The following is a 23,076-nucleotide window of genomic DNA, read 5'->3' on the forward strand; positions in this document are numbered from 1 at the left end:
AGGACTTCACTGCACCCCGTCTCTGCCCCGCTGTCATGTCCGTGGTGACATGCTATTAGGTTAAGCTAACTGCTAATAGTAATATTATGTCGCTAACGTTAGCTACAATGCAGCCAAAAGAGGTAGGAAAAATCACGATATACTGTAACGACAAAATAAACTCACCATGAAAACCATGCCTAGCTTACCTGTTGCATCAGAGGTCGGTATTTGTAAAAATATTCAGATTTTCAACCACTCCGTCTTCTTCTGTCTTCAATCTTCAATCCTTGAAGTCATCTTCTTCTTCTACTTCTTCTTCTTGTGCAATTTCCGCAGTTTTCCTTACTTTCGCGCCTAATTATACAGTGCAGTAATTTCATTGGCCAAAGGTTTCAGATTCCCGCGGTGTGTATTTGAATTCGCGGGAAGTGTATATCCTGACTTCCGGTTAAAAAAAGGCTCGACCATACACACCTTCACACACTTACCCACTTTTTGCTACCTTACGGGCCACTTTTTAGAGATGAAAAAAAAAGCAATGGTAGCATCAGGGGAAGCTGCTGAGCTTATTTTAATTGAAATCGGATTGGGGCCCACCATTTTGGGCCCCACTCCGATTTTGGAACTCCTTAGGTGGATGTGCTCCCACCGATGGGAACCCACACCGACGTAAATGTTAGTACACACACACACACACACACACACACACACAGTCACACACACACACACACACACACACACTCACACACACTCACACACACTCTCACACACTCACACACACACACACACACACACACACACACACACACACTCTCACACACACAGTCACACTCACTCACTCACACACACACACACACACACTCTCACACACACTCTCACACACACAGTCACACACACACACACACACACACACACACACACACACTCAAACACACACTCTCACACACACACACACACACACACACACACTCACACACACTCACACACCTAACTAAACCCTCTCAGAAACCTGTGTAAATCACTAGATTTCAGTACAAACGTGATGTGATTGATTGAGAACTAGAGAGGTCCGGCTCATTAGTGTTTAACTGGATATTATGAAGGACAGACCTGTAGAAACCCACACACACACTGCACAGACGTGTGTGTTACATCGCTGCAGATTTCTCTTTTTCAGAGACTCTTTCTATGACAGTGAACATCATGGTGTGACTCATTTGGCAGGAGACAAAATATATATAACAGTCTGAAAATTAGACAGATACACGAACAAATGCCATGAGAGCGGAGCGAAGATGCTCCAATCATCTCACACACACCATCAGCACACACAGAGACAGCAGATGTGTGTGTGTGTCACAACTGTTATTTAACACTTGTTTGTCTCATCACTCCATGTGTCCAGACTGAGAGCAGGCTGAAGGGTGTGTGTGTGTGTGTGTGTTACCTGTGAGCGCCAGCAGCAGCACACACACACAGATGAGGCCGCACACACATGGCAGCAGGATGAAGAGCAGAAGTCGCAGATGTTTCCCGCAGCGCTGCGTGTGTGTGAATGCTTCACCCATGATGAGCTCATCTGACACACACACACCTGAGGACACACACACACACACACACAGAGAGAGAGTTTGCAGTGAGTTTGTGTATCAGCAGGACTTCTGATAACAGAATTCAAGAGCCAGATATTCAGCTGAATCACACTCATAACAACAGCTAATATCAATCTCAGTCATAATGGTAAATGTTCCTTTAAATACAGTCATACTCATAATGAATAGAAATGACATTTGAAATGGCACAGTGAAGTTTGATCGTGTGTGTGTGTGTGTGTGTGTGTGTGTGTGTGTGTCTCACCGGTAATGGGCTGGAAATCAGCGACGATCCGGAGCATCAGAGCCACAGACACCACGAGCACAGCAGGCTATTTTTACCCAGGTATTTTTCGCTTCAGAGTTTCCAGCTTGTGCATGAGAATCTGACACACACACACACACACACACCAAGGAGTTATTTATAGGAATGGAAAGGAAGGAGAAAAACTAAAGTGCGTGAGTTCAACTTGACACAAACTCTCACACACAAACACACACACACACTCTCTCTCTCTCTCACACACACACACACACACACACAAACACTCTCTCACTCTTAATTCAATTTAATTCAATATTGCTTTATTGGCATGACTGTAAATTATACAATATTGCCAAAGATTAGTATACATGTAGAACAAAAATATAAATAAATCAATTAAAATAATAATTTAACAATAATAATAATTAAATGAACTACACAGTAATATACTTTAATATTATAACATCTAAGAAATATCAAACTGGAACAAAGTATAACGTCTCCCTCTCTGACACACACACACACACACACGCGCACGCGCACGCACGCGAGAGAAACTGAATACTTACTGAAAGTTCACTGCAGCGGATTCCATCGCTAATACCCTCTCTCTCACTCTCTATTCTATTTTATTGTGTTATTTCATTTATAACTCCGCTTGTTTATTTTATTCTCAAGGATCGGTCTGTCTGAGCACGAGCAAGTCTGCGCGCGACCCGCTCCACACTGACGAGCGAGTCCCGCGCGCTCCTTTATATCTGCACCCGTCAACACTGAGAGAGAGAGAGAGAGAGGGAGAGAGAGAGAGAGAGAGAGAGACAGAGAGAGAGAGATCAGCTCCTCGTTTACAGCTGGAACTCACTCCACTTCTGATCTCACAAAAACTCACAAAATGAGGAAAGCTGATTCTAATTCAGCTGATGCGGAAAATAGTTTATGAAATGAAAAAAGGCTTCTCTCTTCTTTTTTGGATTTTAGCTCTAGCGCACTATATAGTTTAGAATGTTATAAGTTTCAACTTTAAAAATTCTATTAAATTCAAGTTTATTTCTATAGCGCTTTTCACCATACAAATAGTTGCAAAGCAATTTTACAAAAATTAAAGGGGTCAAATGATGCAATTTCAATTGTTTATTTCTCTTATAAGTGTCACAAGCTGTTTGTGAATAGATAAGATCCCTAAAGTTGCAAAGACTAAAGTCTCTAATCCAAAGAGATAATCTTTATCAAAGTTAAGACTCGTCCTCCTAAAACACCTCGTTTAAACACGCCCCCACACGTCTACATCACTGTGTGAGAAGATTTGCATAACTCCGCCCACATGTTCACACAAAGAAAGAAGGCGTGACTTTTATTCTCTCTGTTGCTGCCGGTGTCATGTTGGAGACGCTGTGTGTTTCGGTGTGAAAGTGAAAATACTTTGGTCTTCCAAAAGATTACACGACTAGAAATCAGTGGATAAGATGTATTTACAACACTGTTCCAGAACAGTTCAACCCAAATATTCAGATGTGTGCAGCACATGTTATGGAGGACTGTTCCCTGATTCTGGGAGAGAAGACTTCAGTGTTCTGACTCACAGTCTAAGTTCTTTACGTGTGTGAAGAGTTTGTCACTGATGATTGAAACGAGAGATTTGAGCAGTGTAGAGTAGTTCTCACGCCCCTCTTCTGCACATTTCATATGTTCTGCATCATGTTCTGGATCCAGACTCACCACGGGATGTTAATCCCATCAGAAACAGAGAAACAAATAAAGACATTATTAGAGTAGCTGCTGTTCCAAACAAGCAAAAATTATTTGTTTAACCCAAAATGTAGAATAATAATGCACATTTGATCAGATATAACTGCAGTCTAAGATTATGAGATGCATTATTTGAATGTTTGGCCAGAGAGATGTGTGGATGACGAGTAATTTCTTACTGCTAAATTCAGAAAAAACAGAGGTGTTAATTATAGGACCTAAAACTCTGCTTGTAATAACCTAGAACACTGTCTTAGACTTGATGGCTGCTCTGTCAATTCTTCGTCATCAGTTAGGAACCTAGGTGTGCTATTTGATCGCAATCTTTCCTTAGAAAGCCACGTCCATCTCATAAATATATCTAAATTTCGGCCTATGCTCTCAATGTCAAATGCAGAAATGTTAATCCATGCATTTATGACCTCAAGGTTAGATTATTGTGATGCTTTATTGTGACCTTAGGGACACACTTTTGTAAAGCTCATTTATCTGCTGTCAAACTTTGAGATGTTGTTGTTATAATAACTCGTGGCATCTTGATTCGGATTTGACAGCGAAAGCTTCACGCTTTCGAACCTGATCTCCACTTTATGCTGCAATTATTTTTCTTATATGACCACAAAGTCAGTTTACAATATCTACCATTGTAACATGTTTACATAGATCTGAATAAATCAGACTGATCTGGACTTATCTACTGTGAGACATAATTGATATGGATGATTAAGTAAATCAATCAGTCACATACATCACTAACACAAAGTCTTTATTTTTAAAGTTGATACGGTCACATCACCCAAATGTCACCTATGTAATCATGTTCTCTAAATAATAGAAATAAAATCATGACACTTTTAATTTACTTCACAGTTTTAATAATCGTGAAGAAAATCACAGCTTCCACTGTGCAACGACTAAATAATCATACGCATGTATATAACTAGCAGTTTAATTATCTACGCAAGTCAATTAAAGGGTGAAAAAAAACTGTGGTTTACAAAACAGAGAAAATATTGTTAGCATTCAAGAAGCTGCTGAGGTACGTTCACTGTCCTTCATTCTCCCTGTCTGTCTCCTGATTGGTCAGCTGCAGCAGACAGAACACTGCCACAGCCAACAGGATGCCACAGAAGGCCATCAGGAGGCGGAGCCTATATCTGTGCCACACCCCCTCCTCTGCCTCCACCTCGGTGACTTTCCTGTTCTTCTTCTTCCGTCCTTTCTGTCGTTTCTCAAATGCCTCCAGTTCAGCCTGAAACACACACACACACACACACACACACACAAACTCTCTCTCAGAGGCTACATCAGCGATAATCTCTGACACAATAGACATCATAGATCCTAATATCCAGTAACCCACCCAAAAACATCCTCACACTAACCTGCTGATGTGAGGAGATGTAAAGCTAAACATTAACTGATTAAAGAGCGTCTGAAACAGTGAGCAGCTCTTCAGATCACAATCATTTTCTCAGATCTCATTTGACATTCATGCGTTTCTCGACTCACCTGCTGTTTTCTCATTTCTCCCTCCAGAGCGGCTCTTTCCTCTGCTGCACAAGCCTGAAACACACACACGCACGCACGCACACACACAGTTAACGGTTTCTCCAAGTTTCCCACTGAGCTGATGGCTCTGTGTGTGTGTGTGTGTGTGTAATGGAATCTGTGTCCATTAACTCTCAGCTGGGCTGGAAAGTGTGTGTGTGTTTGCTGTTTTAAAGTTTCACACTATCTCTGTCTGAGCCAAAAGAATCAATGAGCCAGCAGTGGATTTTATGGCCCTTCTCCATGACAACCGTTCCTGTGTCGCTCCACACATCACAGCCCTAACTGTGTGAGTGACTTTAGGCACAGCATTGTGAACTAAATCTGACGAGAAAATGTTTTTTTTATTTGTAGTTTGTGCTGGTGTGGTATGTGTGTTTGTGTGTGTGTTACCTCTGCGTGTTTCTTCTGTAACTCTCGACACGTCTCATCACACATGACCAAGTCATTCTCTGACCTCACACGAGAACAGGGGAATTCCTAAACACACACAAGCACCATTTACTTCTGACGAAAGACGAAACACAAACTCCATCACAGATGCTCATGTCTCGGTCATGATTCCCGTTTCATCGTGTCATCTACTGTGTGTTTGCTCCAGGGATGCTCCCATCAGGATTTCTGCAGCTGATACGGAATACTGATTTCTTTTCATCATGATCGGCCGATAACGATCCCAATCTTTTTATTCCCAATCAAAACATTTTAATAGGCCTTTAAAAATGGAGCTTACACAAAACACTCTTATTAAAGAGCATACAAGATGTCAAACTGAGCATAACTGGAAGCCATGAGGTGAAAGATGTCAGTGCAGTTACACCGTTTATGAACTGTCTTTATGAATATACAAATATACTTAAAAATGCTGATTCATTCACGAATCAAACACTGTCGAAATGTAATAATTTTCAAGGCTTGACCATCAAAGCATCACCTTGTTAATGCTGCGTTCTCAAATAAAAGGAATAATATGTCCAAAAAGAATGATTCATTAACAATTGAGAATTTGCTATTGGTAAATTGTAAAACTGTCTGATGGCCAGTGAATACAGGACAAACCGCTTTCCGTACGGCTTTCAGAAGGAACTTTGGTGCCTTAAATGTGGGATGACTCTGTATTATACAGAACAGCCAAACCCTAGCACTGAACAACACTGATGCAGTCATGAGAAATCCCTTAAACGATGAAAGGATACTGCGACAAAGATAGTGTTAATCTGACGGAAAACGGATGCTTTTTACACATATGACTTGACCTGAAGAAGGACAGATGCAAGTAATCGCACATGCTCAGTTCAGCTGTCACTGTTTGCTCTGTGTGTGTGTGTGTGTGTGTGTGTGTGGAGCCCCGTCTCAGTATCACACACAGACTACTGAAAGGTGCCAGAGGCAACGAATCAGATTCAAAGTATTAAATCTTTTAGCTAATGTTCCTCCACGTGGTATTTCTTTTTTATTGTTTCTTCAGACCTCATAATTCCTCACAGGCGATCGTATTCACATCTATGCTGGTGCTAAAGTTTAACGCCTTCACGTTTCACATCACATTGCGATCGGTTCGTGAGATCGACAAAACTGAGCAACTTTCGATCGAGTCATAAAATGTAACTAACACTAGCTTTCTAATCTTTTTGTATTCTCTCTAGGGATGTGTTTTTTTTTACTGGTTAACCATTAACCAACCATAAGAATTTTAAAAAGTTATTTATTTATTTTTAGTAATTTATCTAAATATTTAAAAATGATTTGCTTTATGGTTAAAAAACACACGTCCTCTTGTTTGCTGATTTTTGTGCATGTAAAATTAATTCCCGGGAAACAAATGTTAGTATTTTTAATGAGTCACAGTCACTTATCCTTTCTCATTTAATTCAATTCAAATTTAAAATAATCTTGTCTGTTAACGGTTAATAATCGATTAACCTGAGTCGGTTTTCGGTTAGGAAAAATAACTGAAATGAACATCCCTACTTCTGATTTCTTTTCATTTATTATACAATTAACAAAAGTAAAAAATACCTCTAACACTAGCTTGCTCTATTCTTTTTCTATTTATTTCATTATTTAAAAACCCTTGCTACGTGTTCTGCGTTTAAGCTAACGGAGACTTGTTATAGCACTTATATATCATTGCTCTTTTGTCAATTTAGATTGCTTCTACTGTCCTCAATTGTAAGTTGCTTTGGATAAAAGCATCTGCTAAATCAGTGGTCCCCGACCCCCCCGTGCCGCGGCCCGGTACCAAACGACACACCGGTACCGGTCTGTGGCACGGGGGGGGTCGGGGACCACCGATTTAGGAATAAATAATTTACATTAAAGCAGCAGGCAGTAACTGTTGGCGCTGGCGTCTGGCGGAAGAACACTGTAGCCGGATCTACTTCTTTCTGTTTACATCTGCGGCGAGTCACGCAGGTACTGTGCTCCTCTGCAGCGCTGCCGACCCCAACCAGACTAAAGTAGTCCCAATATAAACACTTATTATAGGTGTACTGTAGTGATTCAGGATTAAAAAAAACATGGTTTGGAAATGGATTCATGATGTACTCGCTCATTATATATATTTTTTACATTTTCAACACAAAACAACACTGTGGCACAGCCCTGCACTGATTGGACCAGAAGAGCCGTGAGCGGTGGATTTCTGCAAAACAAATAACAGAGGTGGAGGAGACAGAAGTGTGCCGAGCCACAACGATCTTTTATTTTGGAAAAAGGCCGGATGCTCGGTGTTATTTTCATGGATATTATATTTGTTTTTGTGGTGCACCTTATTTTTTAGGCATGTCACCATAGTGAACATAATCAGTGAAAATCAGATGGTTAGGGTTAGAGAGGATGTTATTCATGTTATGTTGTTAGCACGATGTTACGAGGACGCTGCTAATAAAGTTTTATACGAATACACAGTGGATTCATGTTTATTATTATATTTACAATATACCACAGTTTTCATGCCAGTCGTATAATTTTATTTTGTATTTATCCGTCACACCTTAAAGCCCGGTCCGTGAAAACTTTGTCTGACATTAAACCGGTCCTTGGTGCTAAAAAGGTTGGGGACCACTGTGCTAAATGACTAAATGTAAAATGTGACTCTGACCTGGTACAGATCGATCCGAGCATCCCTAGTTTGTTCTGTGTGTTTGTACCTTTTTGATCCTCTTGCAGGGACACTTGATCTTCACTCGCTGTGTGCAGATCTGATCGCACTCATCCGGGTGACACAGCAGCTTACAGCGGTGCCCACATCCCAACTGCACAAACACATAAACCACCAGTTATCACAGGCCTTTACCAGCTACTGCATCCCTCCTGAACGCAGCCGCATCCCAACATTAGAACACTGTCAGCTTGCACAGAACTAACACTACAATCATTCCTAGTCTGAGTGTATGGACACACAAGCACTGGTGTCAGAGAACATACACAAACACACACACACACACACATGCACACACTCACACACACATGCACAGACCTGCACACACTCACACACGCACAGACACACACACACACACACACACACACACACACACGATCGAGTGTTGCAGCACCTGTTTAGGACACTGATTCTGACAGGAGCTCAGCAGCTGTTTGCCCTGTTCATCTGCAGATGTGAACTTCCTACAAAACACACACACTCAATGAACACTTTAAAGGGATCATTTAGAAAATTACTCACCCTTAATCTATCCTAGGTGTATATAACATTCTTCTTTCAGACAAATACAATTGGAGTTATATTAAATAATGTCCAGGCTAATCCAAGCTTTATAATGGCAGTGGATGGTAGCCCAAAGTTTTAAGTCCAGAAAATTGCATCCATACATCATAAAAAGTGCCTCACACGGCTCTGGGGGGGGGGGGGGGGGTAAAAGCCTCCTGAAGTGAAGCGATTCATTTGTGAGAAACGTAATAAACCTTCCTCTCTAGCTACTGACTGTCATACACATGTTCACGAGAGAGTGGTGTCCAGCGGAAACAAAACTTAGATCACGAATTAGTACAAAACGAGGAATTGTATATATGAAGAGTTCGCTTGCAAAACGCGATAAACGCCATTTTTTGACATTTGGATTTTATTATTGGAAATCACTGTTCAGATGTACCTTAATCTATGTGTGAATTGCTGCCATTAATAAGATTAAAAAATTTACATTTTAAGCCTACTACAAAATGATTTTTTTCACAAAACGCTATATCCGCCAGCCCAGTTTCTTTACAAAGTGCGATATAACGGTTAGGCAATAGAACGGGATTCAGGATGCTGCGCAAGCTCAGGATGTCACGCGAGGAGAGAGTCACCGCCGGTGAAGTGCTCCGAGTTTGCTCAGTGATTTAACAATAATATCAGAACAAAAAAACATATATTTTTGAAAAGAGGATTCAGTAGGCTAACTAAAAAACGTTTACCATTTTATTGTTTATACTGTAGGCTGTCAGTCACGTAAGCTACGTTACTGATCAACAGCTGTCTGTCAGTCAGAGAATCAAAGCTTCAGAGTCAAGCTATGACTCTATATGAAGACGTAGCCTTCAACTTCACAAAAATGTATAAAAACGCTACAAAAGTGAAATACTCCTGCGTCTGTCAACAATAAACAAATGCAGCAGGGAACGAGTCTCCGCTGATGTCAAGAAGAAAGCCAGGGAGGTTGCTGTCTTCACACCAAACGCGAATAGAGCGTCTGGCGCGAATCATTTCTAGAAAATCTTTCTTAAAACCACTAGTGTGAAAGTCAAAGGTGTCTCTAGACGCTTGAATGAGGCGAATTTGCGTCGCGCTAAACGCCTTCGTGCCGCGAGACCTCCAGACGCGCGTAAACGTGCCTTTGCATTGCGTTTTGCAAAAAAACAAAAAAAAATATGTTGTGTATGTTCTGGCCAAAACTAACTCAGAATCTAATTATTATTAATCAATCTTTGTATATACTATTCCATATATTTATGATGTATTGTTTTTTAACCAATTTAAGCTGTTTGAAAATGTTAAGAAAAACATGTTGCATTTTGGCATGGTTTCAAAAAATTATGAATGAACTTGACTGTTGATGTCTTAAATAATAATGTCAAATAACCAACATTTCTCAAAATGGATATATCTCGTTTTGTAACCGAACTCATAAAAAAAAAAAAAAAAAAAAAAAAAAGTTTTTTTTAAATCGAGGGATTTCGATATACACCAAGAGGAGACTGTTTTTCCTTTGCTGAAAACAGAAGTTATTTTGTGAGACAAACATATTCTCCTCGGAGCTAATGCTACGCCTGCAGGCTACATCCTCCGCTGAACACACGCATGACAGTCTGATTAAGCTTTATAAAGCTGTAAATATGCCTATTTTTCTTACAAAATGGTCTTTTTTATTAACCCTGGATCAGTGTGGACTTTTATAATGGATGGGAGACATTTTCTGGACTTAAAACTTTGGGCTACCATCCACTGCCATTATAAAGCCTGGGTTAGCCTGGACATTATTTAATATAACTCCAACGTCTGAAAGAAGAATGTCTTATACACGGCTTGAGGTTGAGTAAATCATGGGGTAATGATTTAATTTTTGGGTGTATTATATGACTGTTGTTATCAAGAACAAGTTTTCAAATATTTCCAACAAATGAGAGCTGCAGAGAGTCCGGCGGTCACTCACACACACTCGATGTACAAGCTGGAGATCTTACAGTGGCAGCGCTGACGGACCATCAGCCGACAGGGAGGACATTTACCCTGGTGACAGGGCAGAGCACACGGGTGGGTACAGCCGAGGGGACGAGGCTTTGAGCAGCCCTCCTCACACTGCCCACACTCCTGACCGGCCTACACACACACACACACACACAGAGAGAGAGTCACACACACCAACAGAAAACTGACAGAGCCAGTCATTGTGAGGGCAGAGCTCATGGATAAAGGGTCATAGGTCATGTGACCTACCTTAGTTTTGTCTGAGTTTGGCAAAGTGGTCACATGATGGCACTCCAAAACGCATGTATGGTTACCACACGCTAAAGTCCGTCCACATGACCGTCCGCAGGAAAACGGCCCACGAGTGTAACATGGAACCGGACTCACCTTCACACACACACACACACACACACACACACACACACACACACACACAGATCAGATCTACATCAGATTTACATTTTATTTTACTATAATCAAATACATGTTAATATACTAGACTGTTTCTAAAGCCCACTGAAGAACAGAAATAAATGGTTGTTAATAGTGGTTGTTCTGCACGCTTAGTAAACAAACTACAGCTAGTCCAAAATGCAGCAGCAAGAGTTCTTACTAGAATCAATCAATCAATCACCTTTATTTATATAGTGCTTTAAACAAAATGCATTGCGTCAAAGCAACTGAACAACATTCATTAGGAAAACAGTGTGTCAATAATGCAAAATGATAGTTAAAGGCAGTTCATCATTGAATTCAGTGATGCCATCTCTGTTCAGTTTAAATAGTGTCTGTGCATTTATTTGCAATCAAGTTAATGATATCGCTGTAGATGAAGTGACCCCAACTAAGCAAGCCAGAGGCGACAGCGGCAAGGAACCGAAACTCCATCGGTGACAGAATGGAGAAAAAAACCTTGGGAGAAACCAGGCTCAGTTGGGGTCAGTTCTCCTCTGACCAGACAACCAGGAACCAGGAAGTATGACCATATTAGCCCGGTCCTGTCCACACTGCACTGGCTCCCTATCAAACATCGTATAGATTTTAAAATATTGCTTATTACTTATAAAGCCCTGAATGCTTTAGCACCTCAGTATTTGAATGAGCTCCTTTTAAATAAATGCTTCTAATATCCAAATCCGTTAAAGGATTTTTAGGCTGCATTAATTAGGTAAACCGGAACCAGAAACACTTCCCATAACACCCGATGTACTTGCTACATCATTAGAAGAATGGCATCTACGCTAATATTAGTCTGTTTCTCTCTTGTTCCGAGGTCACCGTGGCCACCAGATCCAGTCTGTGTCCAGATCAGAGGGTCACTGCAGTCACCCGGATCCAGTACGTATCCAGACCAGATGGTGGATCAGCACCTAGAAAGGACCTCTACATCCCTGAAAGACAGCGGAGACCAGGACAACTAGAGCCCAGATACAGATCCCCTGTAAAGACCTTGTCTCAGAGGAGCACCAGGACAAGACCACAGGAAACAGATGATTCTTCTGCACAATCTGACTTTGCTGCAGTCTGGAATTGAACTACTGGTTTCGTCTGGTCAGAGGAGAACTGACCCCAACTGAGCCTGGTTTCTCCCAAGGTTTCTTCTCCATTCTGTCACCGATGGAGTTTCAGTAGATGAACTGGATGATGACATCACTGAATCATCAATGAACTGACTGTAACTGGATTATTGTCATGTCTTCTTGCATTACTGACAAACTATTTTCCAGTTTGACTCCGTAAAGCAGCTTTAACACAATCAGTATTGTATAAGGTTCTGTGATATCATGTGAGTCTGAGTGAGTGCTAACAAACAAGTCAACACCTCCATCCTGACTCTCAGTACCAGAATCATTCGACCTTTAGTTTAATCTGAAGATTGACAGGAATCAGCTTATCAGCTGCAGTGTGAAATGAGCCAGACACACCGATATGTGTGTGTGTGTGTGTGTGTGTGTGTGTGTTCACCTCATGTTCTCCCAGACAGGCTCTGTAGAGAAAAATGAAACACACAATGTTATTTACAGCAGCAGGACACAATCACATCATCTATTGCAGTTGGACTCACTTTAAAGACACAAACACATTTGGCTATAACTGTGCAGAGTGTGTTAGCCATATGTGCAGAAATCTCTACAACACACACACACACACTGCCAAAAACACGCTTCCCCAGCGCTCCTACATATACACAGCAGCCACACTGGCAGTGTGTGTGTGTGTGTGTGTGTGAGAGAGCGTGTGTGTGTGAGAGAGTGTGTGTCTGCGCGTGTGTGTGAGCGTGTGTGTGTGTGTGAGAGCGTGTGTGTGTGTGTGAGAGCGTGTGTGTGAGAGCGTGTGTGTGCGTGTGTGTGAGAGCGTGTGTGTGTGTGTGAGAGCGTGTGTGTGCGTGTGTGTGAGAGCGTGTGTGTGTGTGTGTGTGTGTGTGTGTGAGAGCGTGTGTGTGTGTGTGAGAGCGTGTGTGTGTGTGTGTGTGAGAGCTTGTGTGAGAGCGTGTGTGTGTGAGAGCTTGTGTGAGAGCGTGTGTGTGTGTGTGTGTGAGAGCTTGTGTGAGAGCGTGTGTGTGTGTGTGTGTGTGTGAGAGCTTGTGTGAGAGCGTGTGTGTGTGAGAGCTTGTGTGAGAGCGTGTGTGTGTGTGTGTGTGTGAGAGCGTGTGTGTGTGTGTGTGAGAGCGTGTGTGTGTGTGTGAGCGTGTGTGTGTGTGTGAGCGTGTGTGTGTGTGTGTGTGTGAGAGCATGTGTGTGTGTGTGTGTGTGTGCTTACGTTGGGATGGGGACCATGCAGGATGGACAGGGTAGAGCCGTTCGCACAAACGCTGGAGTCGAGGGTTGTTCCCATGGTCCAGCGAGTAGAGCCTGCAGGACGGGTCACACACACACGCACACACACATACGCACACACACACACGCACACACACACACAACAGCTTCAGCAGAAGATATTCGACAGACAGCTAAGAGATCACACAATAACAACTGAAACAATCAAACTACTCTTTTTTCATTCAGTCCAATCAGAAGGAGATTCTCAAGAACGAACACTACTATGACTAGGTTTATGAATATTAATTAGATAATGTAGTATAGAGTATGATATTCTAACGAGTATGACACACGATCAGCTGAATTAAAGAAGTCATGAACAGAGAAATCTAATTTTCCTCAAGCCTCTGACATGCAGACGTGACGAGTGACATAAGAACATTAAAACTGACCCAGCAGGTGTCTTCTGTGACAGACTGCATCACACACTCACTGCGTATTTACTCTAATCATGTTAAAATAGTTCAATATTTTTGAATTAGATTCTGTGCATCCATGTTGTGAGTCCGGTGAGCTTGCACAGAGCTCTTCTGATGGATTCTGTCGAGTGATCTGCTGTGTGCAGACTAACTGCTTTGTGTCTGGTCAGGACACGTTTCACAACCCTAAATGTCTCCCATTCGTCTAAAAGCAGCTTTTATTCAAACCAAGCTGCCAAAACTACTTATTTTGTCTCAGTGAGACGAAAGTCTGCCTCCGTACAGTGATGTAGAAGTAGGCTTTGATCACTGCAATCTAAATGCAGTTCGTGACTCTTTTAGTATTCATGCTGAATGCTCAACATGGCAGGGTTTTATTGAGTAGAAAAGAGGAATTATGATGTGAGGTGAGCGTCGTACCCGGTCAGCAGCTTTAACCAGCACCTGGTCGTGACACGGGGCCGGACAGAGGTGGACACAGCCGGATAACGGGCGTCTGCAGGGCTGCTTACAGGACGGACACGGGCCGAAGTGACACCGGTGCTGCTCCTGAGACGAGTGATGACACGACGGCGGCTTCCTTCAGAGAGAAGCAAACATCCTCCTATGACATCATTCGACAGGAGAGAGGTGGAGAGAGACGGAGCGTACCTGCAGAGCTCCTTACAGCGCGGCGGTTTGGTGCTTCTCTCTCTCCCGCAGGGCACAGAGATCACAGTCGAGCCGCAATCACACCGCACCTCAACCATCTCCGGACACGGATAACAGCTGCCTGAAACACACACACACACACACACCAGCTTTACCAAAGAGAAGACGCTCATCTTCTGACAGGGCCTTGATTCCAGCCGTCCACACACACTCTCTGCCTGACATTTGGATATCAGAGCCGTGCACCGAGATAGCAGGCGTTAGCCAGATAACATTGTTGTTCCAGACACACATTTGCAATCGGCACACAGCAAGAGAAGGAGAGCGAGGCATTGGCGAGCAATTCATCAGTGTGAGATGACCTCTATCCTCCATTACCTTCCCACACACACACACACACACACACACACACACACACACACTTCTACTCTGAGAAAAGGTCAGCTCATTCAAGCAGACGACCTGGACACTGACTGCGCTGATAACAGCACACAGGAAGCGCTTCTGGTCCAACATTACCATGACACAAACACAAAAGACCAATCAAATGTTGGCTCAAGGTTTCCATCGCTCCCATAATCCCGTGTGCCCTGCGGACAGGAAACGCTCCCGCCGAGAGAGAGAGACGCCTCTGGAAAAATAAAGAGCCAAGAGATTGTGAGATTATGTAGAATAACTCCTACAGCGGAGCTGAAAATACACATTTCTTGATTCAAATCTATTCTCATTCTGATGAACCGATATTCATTCTTAAATCCCAAGAACGGTCTGTGCTCCCTTCAGGGAACAAATCTCCAGGAAACATTATTTTTAGCAGGCCACGCATCTGATAAATCACTATAAGCTTAGAGATCCGTTACTTTTGAGATGAAACAATGTCTCAGCTTATAAAGTCTGACCATTTTATCATCAAATTTAAAGAAATACGGTTTTGCTGCTCAGAAACAGAACAACTTCAACAAATCAATCATGTGAAGATGTGAATAAAACAGTTTGTGCTCAATAACGTCACATTCCCTCAGGAAAGCCATTCAATGATCTAGAAAATAACTCCAAAGAGAAGAACTTTGCTAAATATATGCAACATATTACATATTAATAAAATTTTACAGTATTTAAAACATTTTTGAATAAATCCATCATGAAAGGTTATGATCTCCACCGTTTAAAGGGGTCACTGATGTTGTTAAAAAGAACATTATTTTGTGTATTTGGTGTAATGAAACATGTTTATGCGGTTTAAGGTTTAAAAACACATTATTTTCCACATACTGAACATAATTGTTTCTTCTCTAAGCCCCGCCTTCTGAAACACATCGATTCTTACAAAGCTCATCCTTCTGAGAAGCGAGGTGTGCTCTGATTGGCCAGCTGTCCAGAACGTTGTGATTGGCCGAATGTCTCAAGCGTGTGACAGAAATGTTACGCCTCTCACCATACTGTGATGTGTGTCCCGACACGAGACAAAACCAATAAAACCAATTACAAACGAGACATTTGCTGCATCCAGTGGGGACATAATTACTGATTATAATGACTTGTACTGTGTTTTTACTCGCTGTGTTGCACTGCGCCACAAACATAAAACCATGTCAGCATTTGTGATAAAAAAAAAAAGACAAACAACAAGCTCTGCTCTACACTCCTCAAAACTCACATTTGAATCATCAGTGGTAAATTAAATATGTAAACAGAGTCAGAAGCACCAGACTGTCCTTGCAAATATGGAACTGTCCCTCTCTATAGAAAGAGACACCAGCTTCACAAGTTTGGCTTGCAGATAATAAAGTGAGAAGAATAGTAAGTGTATTTGTTATGCTGAACTCTGCTCCCGGAGGAAAGGGTCGACGGTCAGGGGTCATGGTGGACAGATGCTGAAAGACTCGAGAGAATGAAGGTAAGGCTGCTATGATTTGTTTATAGCGGTTTGAGAGAGGATTGATTACTGATGGTGAATTATAGGAGTGTGACGACACACTTCTCCCATGAGATGAGATGAAGAAGAAATACTTGATGAAATACATACAAACTGTCTTTTATTGAAGTGAAAAACAAAATACAAAAAATGTAGGTCCCTTTTGAAATCAACTTGTGCTTTATGAAACTAAATTTCTATTTTAATGAATTATATACAGCAATAAACAACATGTAAACTAGCGCAAGAACCAAAGATTAGAAAACTCTACAAAATAACAATTTACTAGTGGTTCTGACAAAATGTTTTTGTTCAAAAAAAAAAAAAAAAAAAAGAAGAATCAATGAAGGAGTTAGTGTCTGATTCATAAAGACCTGTATCACAATTGTAATCTCCTGAGTGAAAGATTCAATGACAAATACTTTATTTAATCGGGCTGTTGTCACCAACTGCTGGCGGAAGAGGATAAGTATTACAATACAAACAAGTGTTAAGATCCTTTCACTTTGATGAACTACTGTAGAGAATAAGTGTTCATACCAAAGCTATTAACTTTTATCCCAGTACTTATGTTAATGTCTGAAACACAAGTAATGATGTGTGATTGAAAAGGCTGTCTGTGTTGCTCTTTCTGGATCAGCCACATAAACGATTCATTAACATGTGCAGCAATAAAACATGCTTCTCACGCTCCACTGACACTCCTCATAAACATAGCTGAACCTTCATTCAGGAATAAGATCAAGTGGGTGTTTGTAATGAGATGCCAATCTTTAAATGATTAATTGTGCAGCTCTGATGTAAACAAATTGTTTTTTTTTTCCGTGCCATGAGATCTCATCACATCCCTGGTGAATTGGCCACATGATTATGATTATCAGTGCATGCTCCTCATGAAATTTGTAAATAAAACATCACTGTAGGCTACTCTCACAGGAAACGGTCTCATCCTCCATAAACGCGCTGCACACATATTTGGGTTGAACTGTTCTGGAACAGTGTTGTAAATACATCTTATCCACTGATTTCTAGTCATGTAATCTTTTGGAAGACCAAAGTATTTTCACTTTCACACCGAAACACACAGCGTCTCCAACATGACACCGGCAGCAACAGAGAGAATAAAAGTCACGCCTTCTTTCTTTGTGTGAACATGTGGGAGGAGTTATGCAAATCTTCTCACACAGTGATGTAGACGTGTGGGGGCGTGTTTAAACGAGGTGTTTTAGGAGGACGAGGACGAGTCTTAACTTTGATAAAGATTATCTCTTTGGATTTGAGACTTTAGTCTCTAAACTTCACAGATCTGCTTTAGGCACCAAGAGCTTGTTACACTCCAAAGAGAAAGGAAAAACTGAAATCGCATCATATGACCCCCTTTAAATCAGGGCTTTTCAACTCTCGAGGTTCACTTTGCTGCAGAGTTTTGCTCTAACCCTGATCAAACTCACCTGTCTGTTTGTTTCTAGTGATGCTGAAGACCTTGGTGAGCTCGTGCAGGTGAGTTTGATCAGGATTGGAGCTCAAATCTGCAGGAAAGTGGAACTCGAGGGAAAAGAGTTGAGAACTGCAGTTTTTAATGTTTTTATTTAAAAAAACAAACCAAATTACAAAAAGGTGTTGACATTTCCCAACACCACAGCAGTAATGAATTTATGAACTACTTTACTTCTAAAATCGATACTATTAGAGATAAAATTGCAACCATTCAGCCGTCAGCTACAGTATCACATCAGACAGTGCACTATAGACCCCCTGAGGAACAGCTCCACTCATTCTCTACTATAGGAGAGGAAGAATTGTATAAACTTGTTAAATCATCTAAACCAACAACATGTGTGTTAGACCCTATACCATCTAAGCTCTTAAAAGAGGTGCTTCCAGAAGTCATAGATCCTCTTCTGACTATTATTAATTCCTCATTGTCATTAGGATATGTCCCCAAAACCTTCAAACTGGCTGTTATTAAGCCTCTCATCAAAAAACCACAACTTGACCCCAGAGAACTAGTTAATTATAGATCAATCTCGAATCTCCCTTTTCTGTCCAAGATACGAGAAAAGGTGGTATCCTCACAATTATATTCCTTCTTAGAGAAAAATGGTATATGTGAGGATTTCCAGTCAGGATTTAGACCGTATCATAGTACTGAGACTGCTCTCCTTAGAGTTACAAATGATCTGCTCTTATCATCTGATCGTGGGTGTATCTCTCTATTGGTTTTATTGGATCTTAGTGCTGCGTTTGACACAATTGACCACAACATTCTTTTGCATAGACTTGAACACTTTGTTGGCATCAGTGGAAGTGCATTAGCATGGTTTAAATCGTACTTCTATGACCGCCATCAGTTTGTAGCAGTGAATGAAGATGTATCATATCGATCACAAGTGCAGTATGGAGTACCTCAAGGCTCAGTACTAGGGTCGCTACTCTTCACGCTTTATATGTTACCCTTGGGAGATATCATCAGGAAACATGGTGTTAGCTTTCACTGTTATGCTGATGATACTCAGCTCTATATTTCTTCGCGGCCCGGTGAAACACACCAATTTGAAAAACTAATGGAATGCATAGTCGATATAAAAAACTGGATGACGAGTAATTTCTTACTGCTAAATTCTGAAAAAACAGAGGTCTTAATTATAGGACCTTGTAATAACCTAGAACACTGTCTAAGACTTGATGGTTGCTCTGTCAATTCTTCGTCATCAGTTAGGAACCTAGGTGTGCTATTTGATCGCAATCTTTCCTTAGAAAGCCTGTTTCTAGCATTTGTAAAACTGCATTTTCCATCTAAAAAATATATCTAAATTATGACCTATGCTCTCAATGTCAAATGCAGAAATGTTAATTCATGCATTTATGACTTCAAGGTTAGATTATTGTAATGCTTTATTGGGTGGTTGTTCTGCACGCTTGGTAAACAAACTACAGCTAGTCCAAAATGCAGCAGCAAGAGTTCTTACTAGAACCAGGAAGTATGACCATATTAGCCCGGTCCTGTCCACACTGCACTGGCTCCCTATCAAACATCGTATAGATTTTAAAATATTGCTTATTACTTATAAAGCCCTGAATGGTTTAGCACCTCAGTATTTGAATGAGCTCCTTTTACATTATACTCCTCTACGTCCGCTACATTCTCAAAGCTCAGGCAATTTGATAATACCTAGAATATCAAAATCAACTGCGGGCGGCAGATCCTTTTGCTATTTGGCGCCTAAACTCTGGAATAACCTACCTAACATTGTTCGGGAGGCAGACACACTCTTGCAGTTTAAATCTAGATTAAAGACCCATCTCTTTAACCTGGCATACACATAATATACTAATATGCTTTTAATATCCAAATCCGTTAAAGGATTTTTAGGCTGCATTAATTAGGTAAACCGGAACCGGAAACACTTCACATAACACCCGATGTACTTGCTACATCATTAGAAGAATGGCATCTACGCTAATATTAGTCTGTTTCTCTCTTGTTCCGAGGTCACCGTGGCCACCAGATCCAGTCTGTGTCCAGATCAGAGGGTCACTGCAGTCACCCGGATCCAGTACGTATCCAGATCAGATGGTGGATCAGCACCTAGAAAGGACCTCTACATCCCTGAAAGACAGCGGAGACCAGGACAACTAGAGCCCAGATACAGATCCCCTGTAAAGACCTTGTCTCAGAGGAGCACCAGGACAAGACCACAGGAAACAGATGATTCTTCTGCACAATCTGACTTTGCTGCAGTCTGGAATTGAACTACTGGTTTCGTCTGGTCAGAGGAGAACTGACCCCAACTGAGCCTGGTTTCTCCCAAGGTTTTTTTCTCCATTCTGTCACCGATGGAGTTTCGGTTCCTTGCCGCTGTCACCTCTGGCTTGCTTAGTTGGGTCACTTCATCTACAGCGATATCGTTGACTTGATTGCAAATAAATGCACAGACACCATTTAACTGAACAGAGATGACATCACTGAATTCAATAATGAACTGCCTTTAACTATCATTCTGCATTATTGACACACTGTTCTCCTAATGAATGTTGTTCAGTTGCTTTGACGCAATGCATTTTGTTTAAAGCGCTATATAAATAAAGGTGACTTGACAATAGGGCTGCACAATGTGTTGTTTAAGCATCGATATCGTGATGTACGAATCCACGATAGTCACATCGCACGATGTGCGATGTAGGCTGTGTAGTTGATCCGTTATTCATTAACTGTATGGGCCAGAGAGCGCGAGAGAGAGAGAGAGAGAGAGAGAGAGAGAGAGCGAGCGCGCGGCCGGCGACACACTAGATGCGTGGCGTGTCGGTTTTTAATTCGGCTCCCATGTTAACAGGTTAGAGCTTGCAGACTGCCTGCGTGAGACGCGCTTCTCAGGCATGGCTCAAGCCGCGCGGAAAATACGTGCATGCTAGAAATAGAACCGAAACCTATTTTTCACGCGACACACAAGCGTGCTGGAAGCGTTTCCAGGCAAAATAGAATAGGAAAATATGTTTATATGTCATTTTGTACACAGATACATATTAATTCATGACACTTAGATGTTTGAAAGTCTAAATAAAAAATAAATTATTAATTATCGATTTTCAAATATTGAAAAAGAGCGCGCAAGAGAGAGAAAGAGAGAGCGAGCCCCGGCCGCACGCTCAATGTCTTCAAACAACACGAGCGCTGTCTTGCTCTCTCTCTCGCTCGCGCATATTAATCAATTGAGACGATGGTGTCGATGTTTAAATCATTTAAAATGAGAATGTAAGTGTGCTCACCTCATTTTTGTTTGTAAGAAAAAATTACCCTTTATTATAAACAAACAAATCCCTTTATTATAATGCTGCAAACTACACAGTAAACCCTGTCAGTTGGTACATTACTATAATATTAATTTATTAATATTAATACTAATATAACTAATACTTTATATTTATAGAGCTTCTCAAAGCGCTTTACATTGTGAGGGGGATCTCCTAACCCACCTGGATGTTTTGGCTGTCTATATATCCAAATCAACCAAAATCAAATAAAATTGAATTGAGACTGCAACTGAATCAAAATGTAAGCTTGTGAAATCAATATTGAACTACGTAAAATTTGTCTCAACACCCAGCCCTACTAACTCTGTCCCAGAAGCAGCCACTGAAGACAGGAAGAGACCGTCTCATCATCTGAAGAACACTGTCTGATCGATTGCAAATATCCAGTCAGCCACAACGTGGAGGATCCTCTAAACACAAAGCACGCAGACGTGGTCATGAGCTGGCGGTCGCTCACAGTCAGACTCACGGCTGAACCGCTGGAAACATGACGTGTGTGTGTGTGTGTTCATGGACGAGTGTGTGTCGGGGTTCACCTTGGTGGCACACAGATGGGCATTTGTGGTTCCTGCAGCCCAACATTCGACTGCAGCTCATGTCACACGGAGGGCAGTTCCCTGGACAGCACTGCAAACACACACACACACACACATCAGTGACACAGACATTATGTGAGGTGAAGTGTGAATGAGACGCACTCGTGTGTCAGATTGAGTGTGTGTGTCACAAACCTTTCTCTTGCACTGGTGTCGGCTGCAGGCTCGTGTCTTGTTGCATTTAGACTCACAGAGATATTCCTTATGACAGGGCAAGAGCTTGCTGTAGCGGCCACATCGACACGTCTTTTCTACCTCCTGCACACACACACACACTCCAATCAGTATCTACATGCACAATTGGCTATGATTTCGTTAGTTTTATTCTCTGTACATGCAAGCCTCCTCACATCATCAGGATCAATCCTGCAACACATTAGCTCTCGTTTGCACAGAGGATCAGACTGTGAGAGAAGTGTTGTGTATCAAATCAAATCATGGCATTAGTGGATCGTTCCACCCCTTTTAATAATGCAATGACACGACATTATAGGAACACCACCTTTGTAAGACGCTAGTGAGTGTCACGGCTCATGTGTGCGTGTGTGTGTGAGAGAGAAAGTGTGTGTGTGTGTGTGTGCGCGAGTACGTGCACGCGTGTGTGTGTGCGCCAGTGTGCGAGAGAGAGAGTGTGAGTGTGTGTGTGTGTGTGCGTGCGTGAGAGCGTGTGTGTATGTGTGTGTGTGTGTGCGCGAGTACGTGCGCGCGTGTGTGTGTGCGCGAGTGTGCGAGAGAGAGAGTGTGAGTGTGTGTGTGTGTGTGCGTGCGTGAGAGCGTGTGTGTATGTGTGTGTGTGCGTGTGTGTGCGCACCTGTCGGCAGGTCTCACAGGCTCCTCTGTGGCAGCGCATCGAGCAGGTGTGTAAACCACACTCCAGTCTCTTCTCGCAGGTGTCTCCACAGGTCGGCACATCGACCGTACACGGCAGCACACTCTCTGAACAAACACAGCACTGAATCAAACACACCGGAGCCCTGCAGAACTGCTTGAACATTAATATCTGCATCCAGAACCGTTTGTACGAGGCACCAATCACAGATAA

General features: G+C 41.9%; 1 protein-coding gene and 1 long non-coding RNA gene across 2 annotated transcripts in view; both read right to left on the reverse strand.

Annotated features, from left to right (window-relative positions):
- Positions 1-954: 954 nt before the first annotated feature.
- Positions 955-3,434, reverse strand: LOC113065371 (uncharacterized). The gene is made up of 4 exons (XR_003279000.1): positions 3,420-3,434; positions 2,409-2,612; positions 1,840-1,960; positions 955-1,576 (listed from the first exon to the last, which is right to left on the reverse strand). It is a non-coding gene; the product is annotated as an uncharacterized LOC113065371 (long non-coding RNA).
- Positions 3,435-4,330: 896 nt separating this feature from the next.
- The window catches only part of nfxl1 (nuclear transcription factor, X-box binding-like 1), a 29,236-nt gene continuing 10,490 nt past the window's right edge, over positions 4,331-23,076 (reverse strand). The window contains exons 10-23 of the mRNA XM_026237269.1: positions 22,846-22,970; positions 22,170-22,292; positions 21,975-22,065; positions 14,712-14,832; positions 14,481-14,640; positions 13,583-13,674; positions 12,788-12,809; positions 11,072-11,209; positions 10,788-10,954; positions 8,694-8,763; positions 8,289-8,393; positions 5,530-5,616; positions 5,098-5,151; positions 4,331-4,837 (exon numbers count right to left, since the gene is read on the reverse strand). Coding sequence (XP_026093054.1) covers positions 4,631-4,837; positions 5,098-5,151; positions 5,530-5,616; positions 8,289-8,393; positions 8,694-8,763; positions 10,788-10,954; positions 11,072-11,209; positions 12,788-12,809; positions 13,583-13,674; positions 14,481-14,640; positions 14,712-14,832; positions 21,975-22,065; positions 22,170-22,292; positions 22,846-22,970 — 1,562 coding nt within the window. The 3' untranslated portion in view covers positions 4,331-4,630. The remainder of the gene's footprint in view (positions 4,838-5,097; positions 5,152-5,529; positions 5,617-8,288; positions 8,394-8,693; positions 8,764-10,787; positions 10,955-11,071; positions 11,210-12,787; positions 12,810-13,582; positions 13,675-14,480; positions 14,641-14,711; positions 14,833-21,974; positions 22,066-22,169; positions 22,293-22,845; positions 22,971-23,076) is intronic.

The sequence above is a fragment of the Carassius auratus genome, chromosome 48 (genome assembly GCF_003368295.1).
Source record: "Carassius auratus strain Wakin chromosome 48, ASM336829v1, whole genome shotgun sequence".
Taxonomy (NCBI): Eukaryota; Metazoa; Chordata; class Actinopteri; order Cypriniformes; family Cyprinidae; genus Carassius; species Carassius auratus.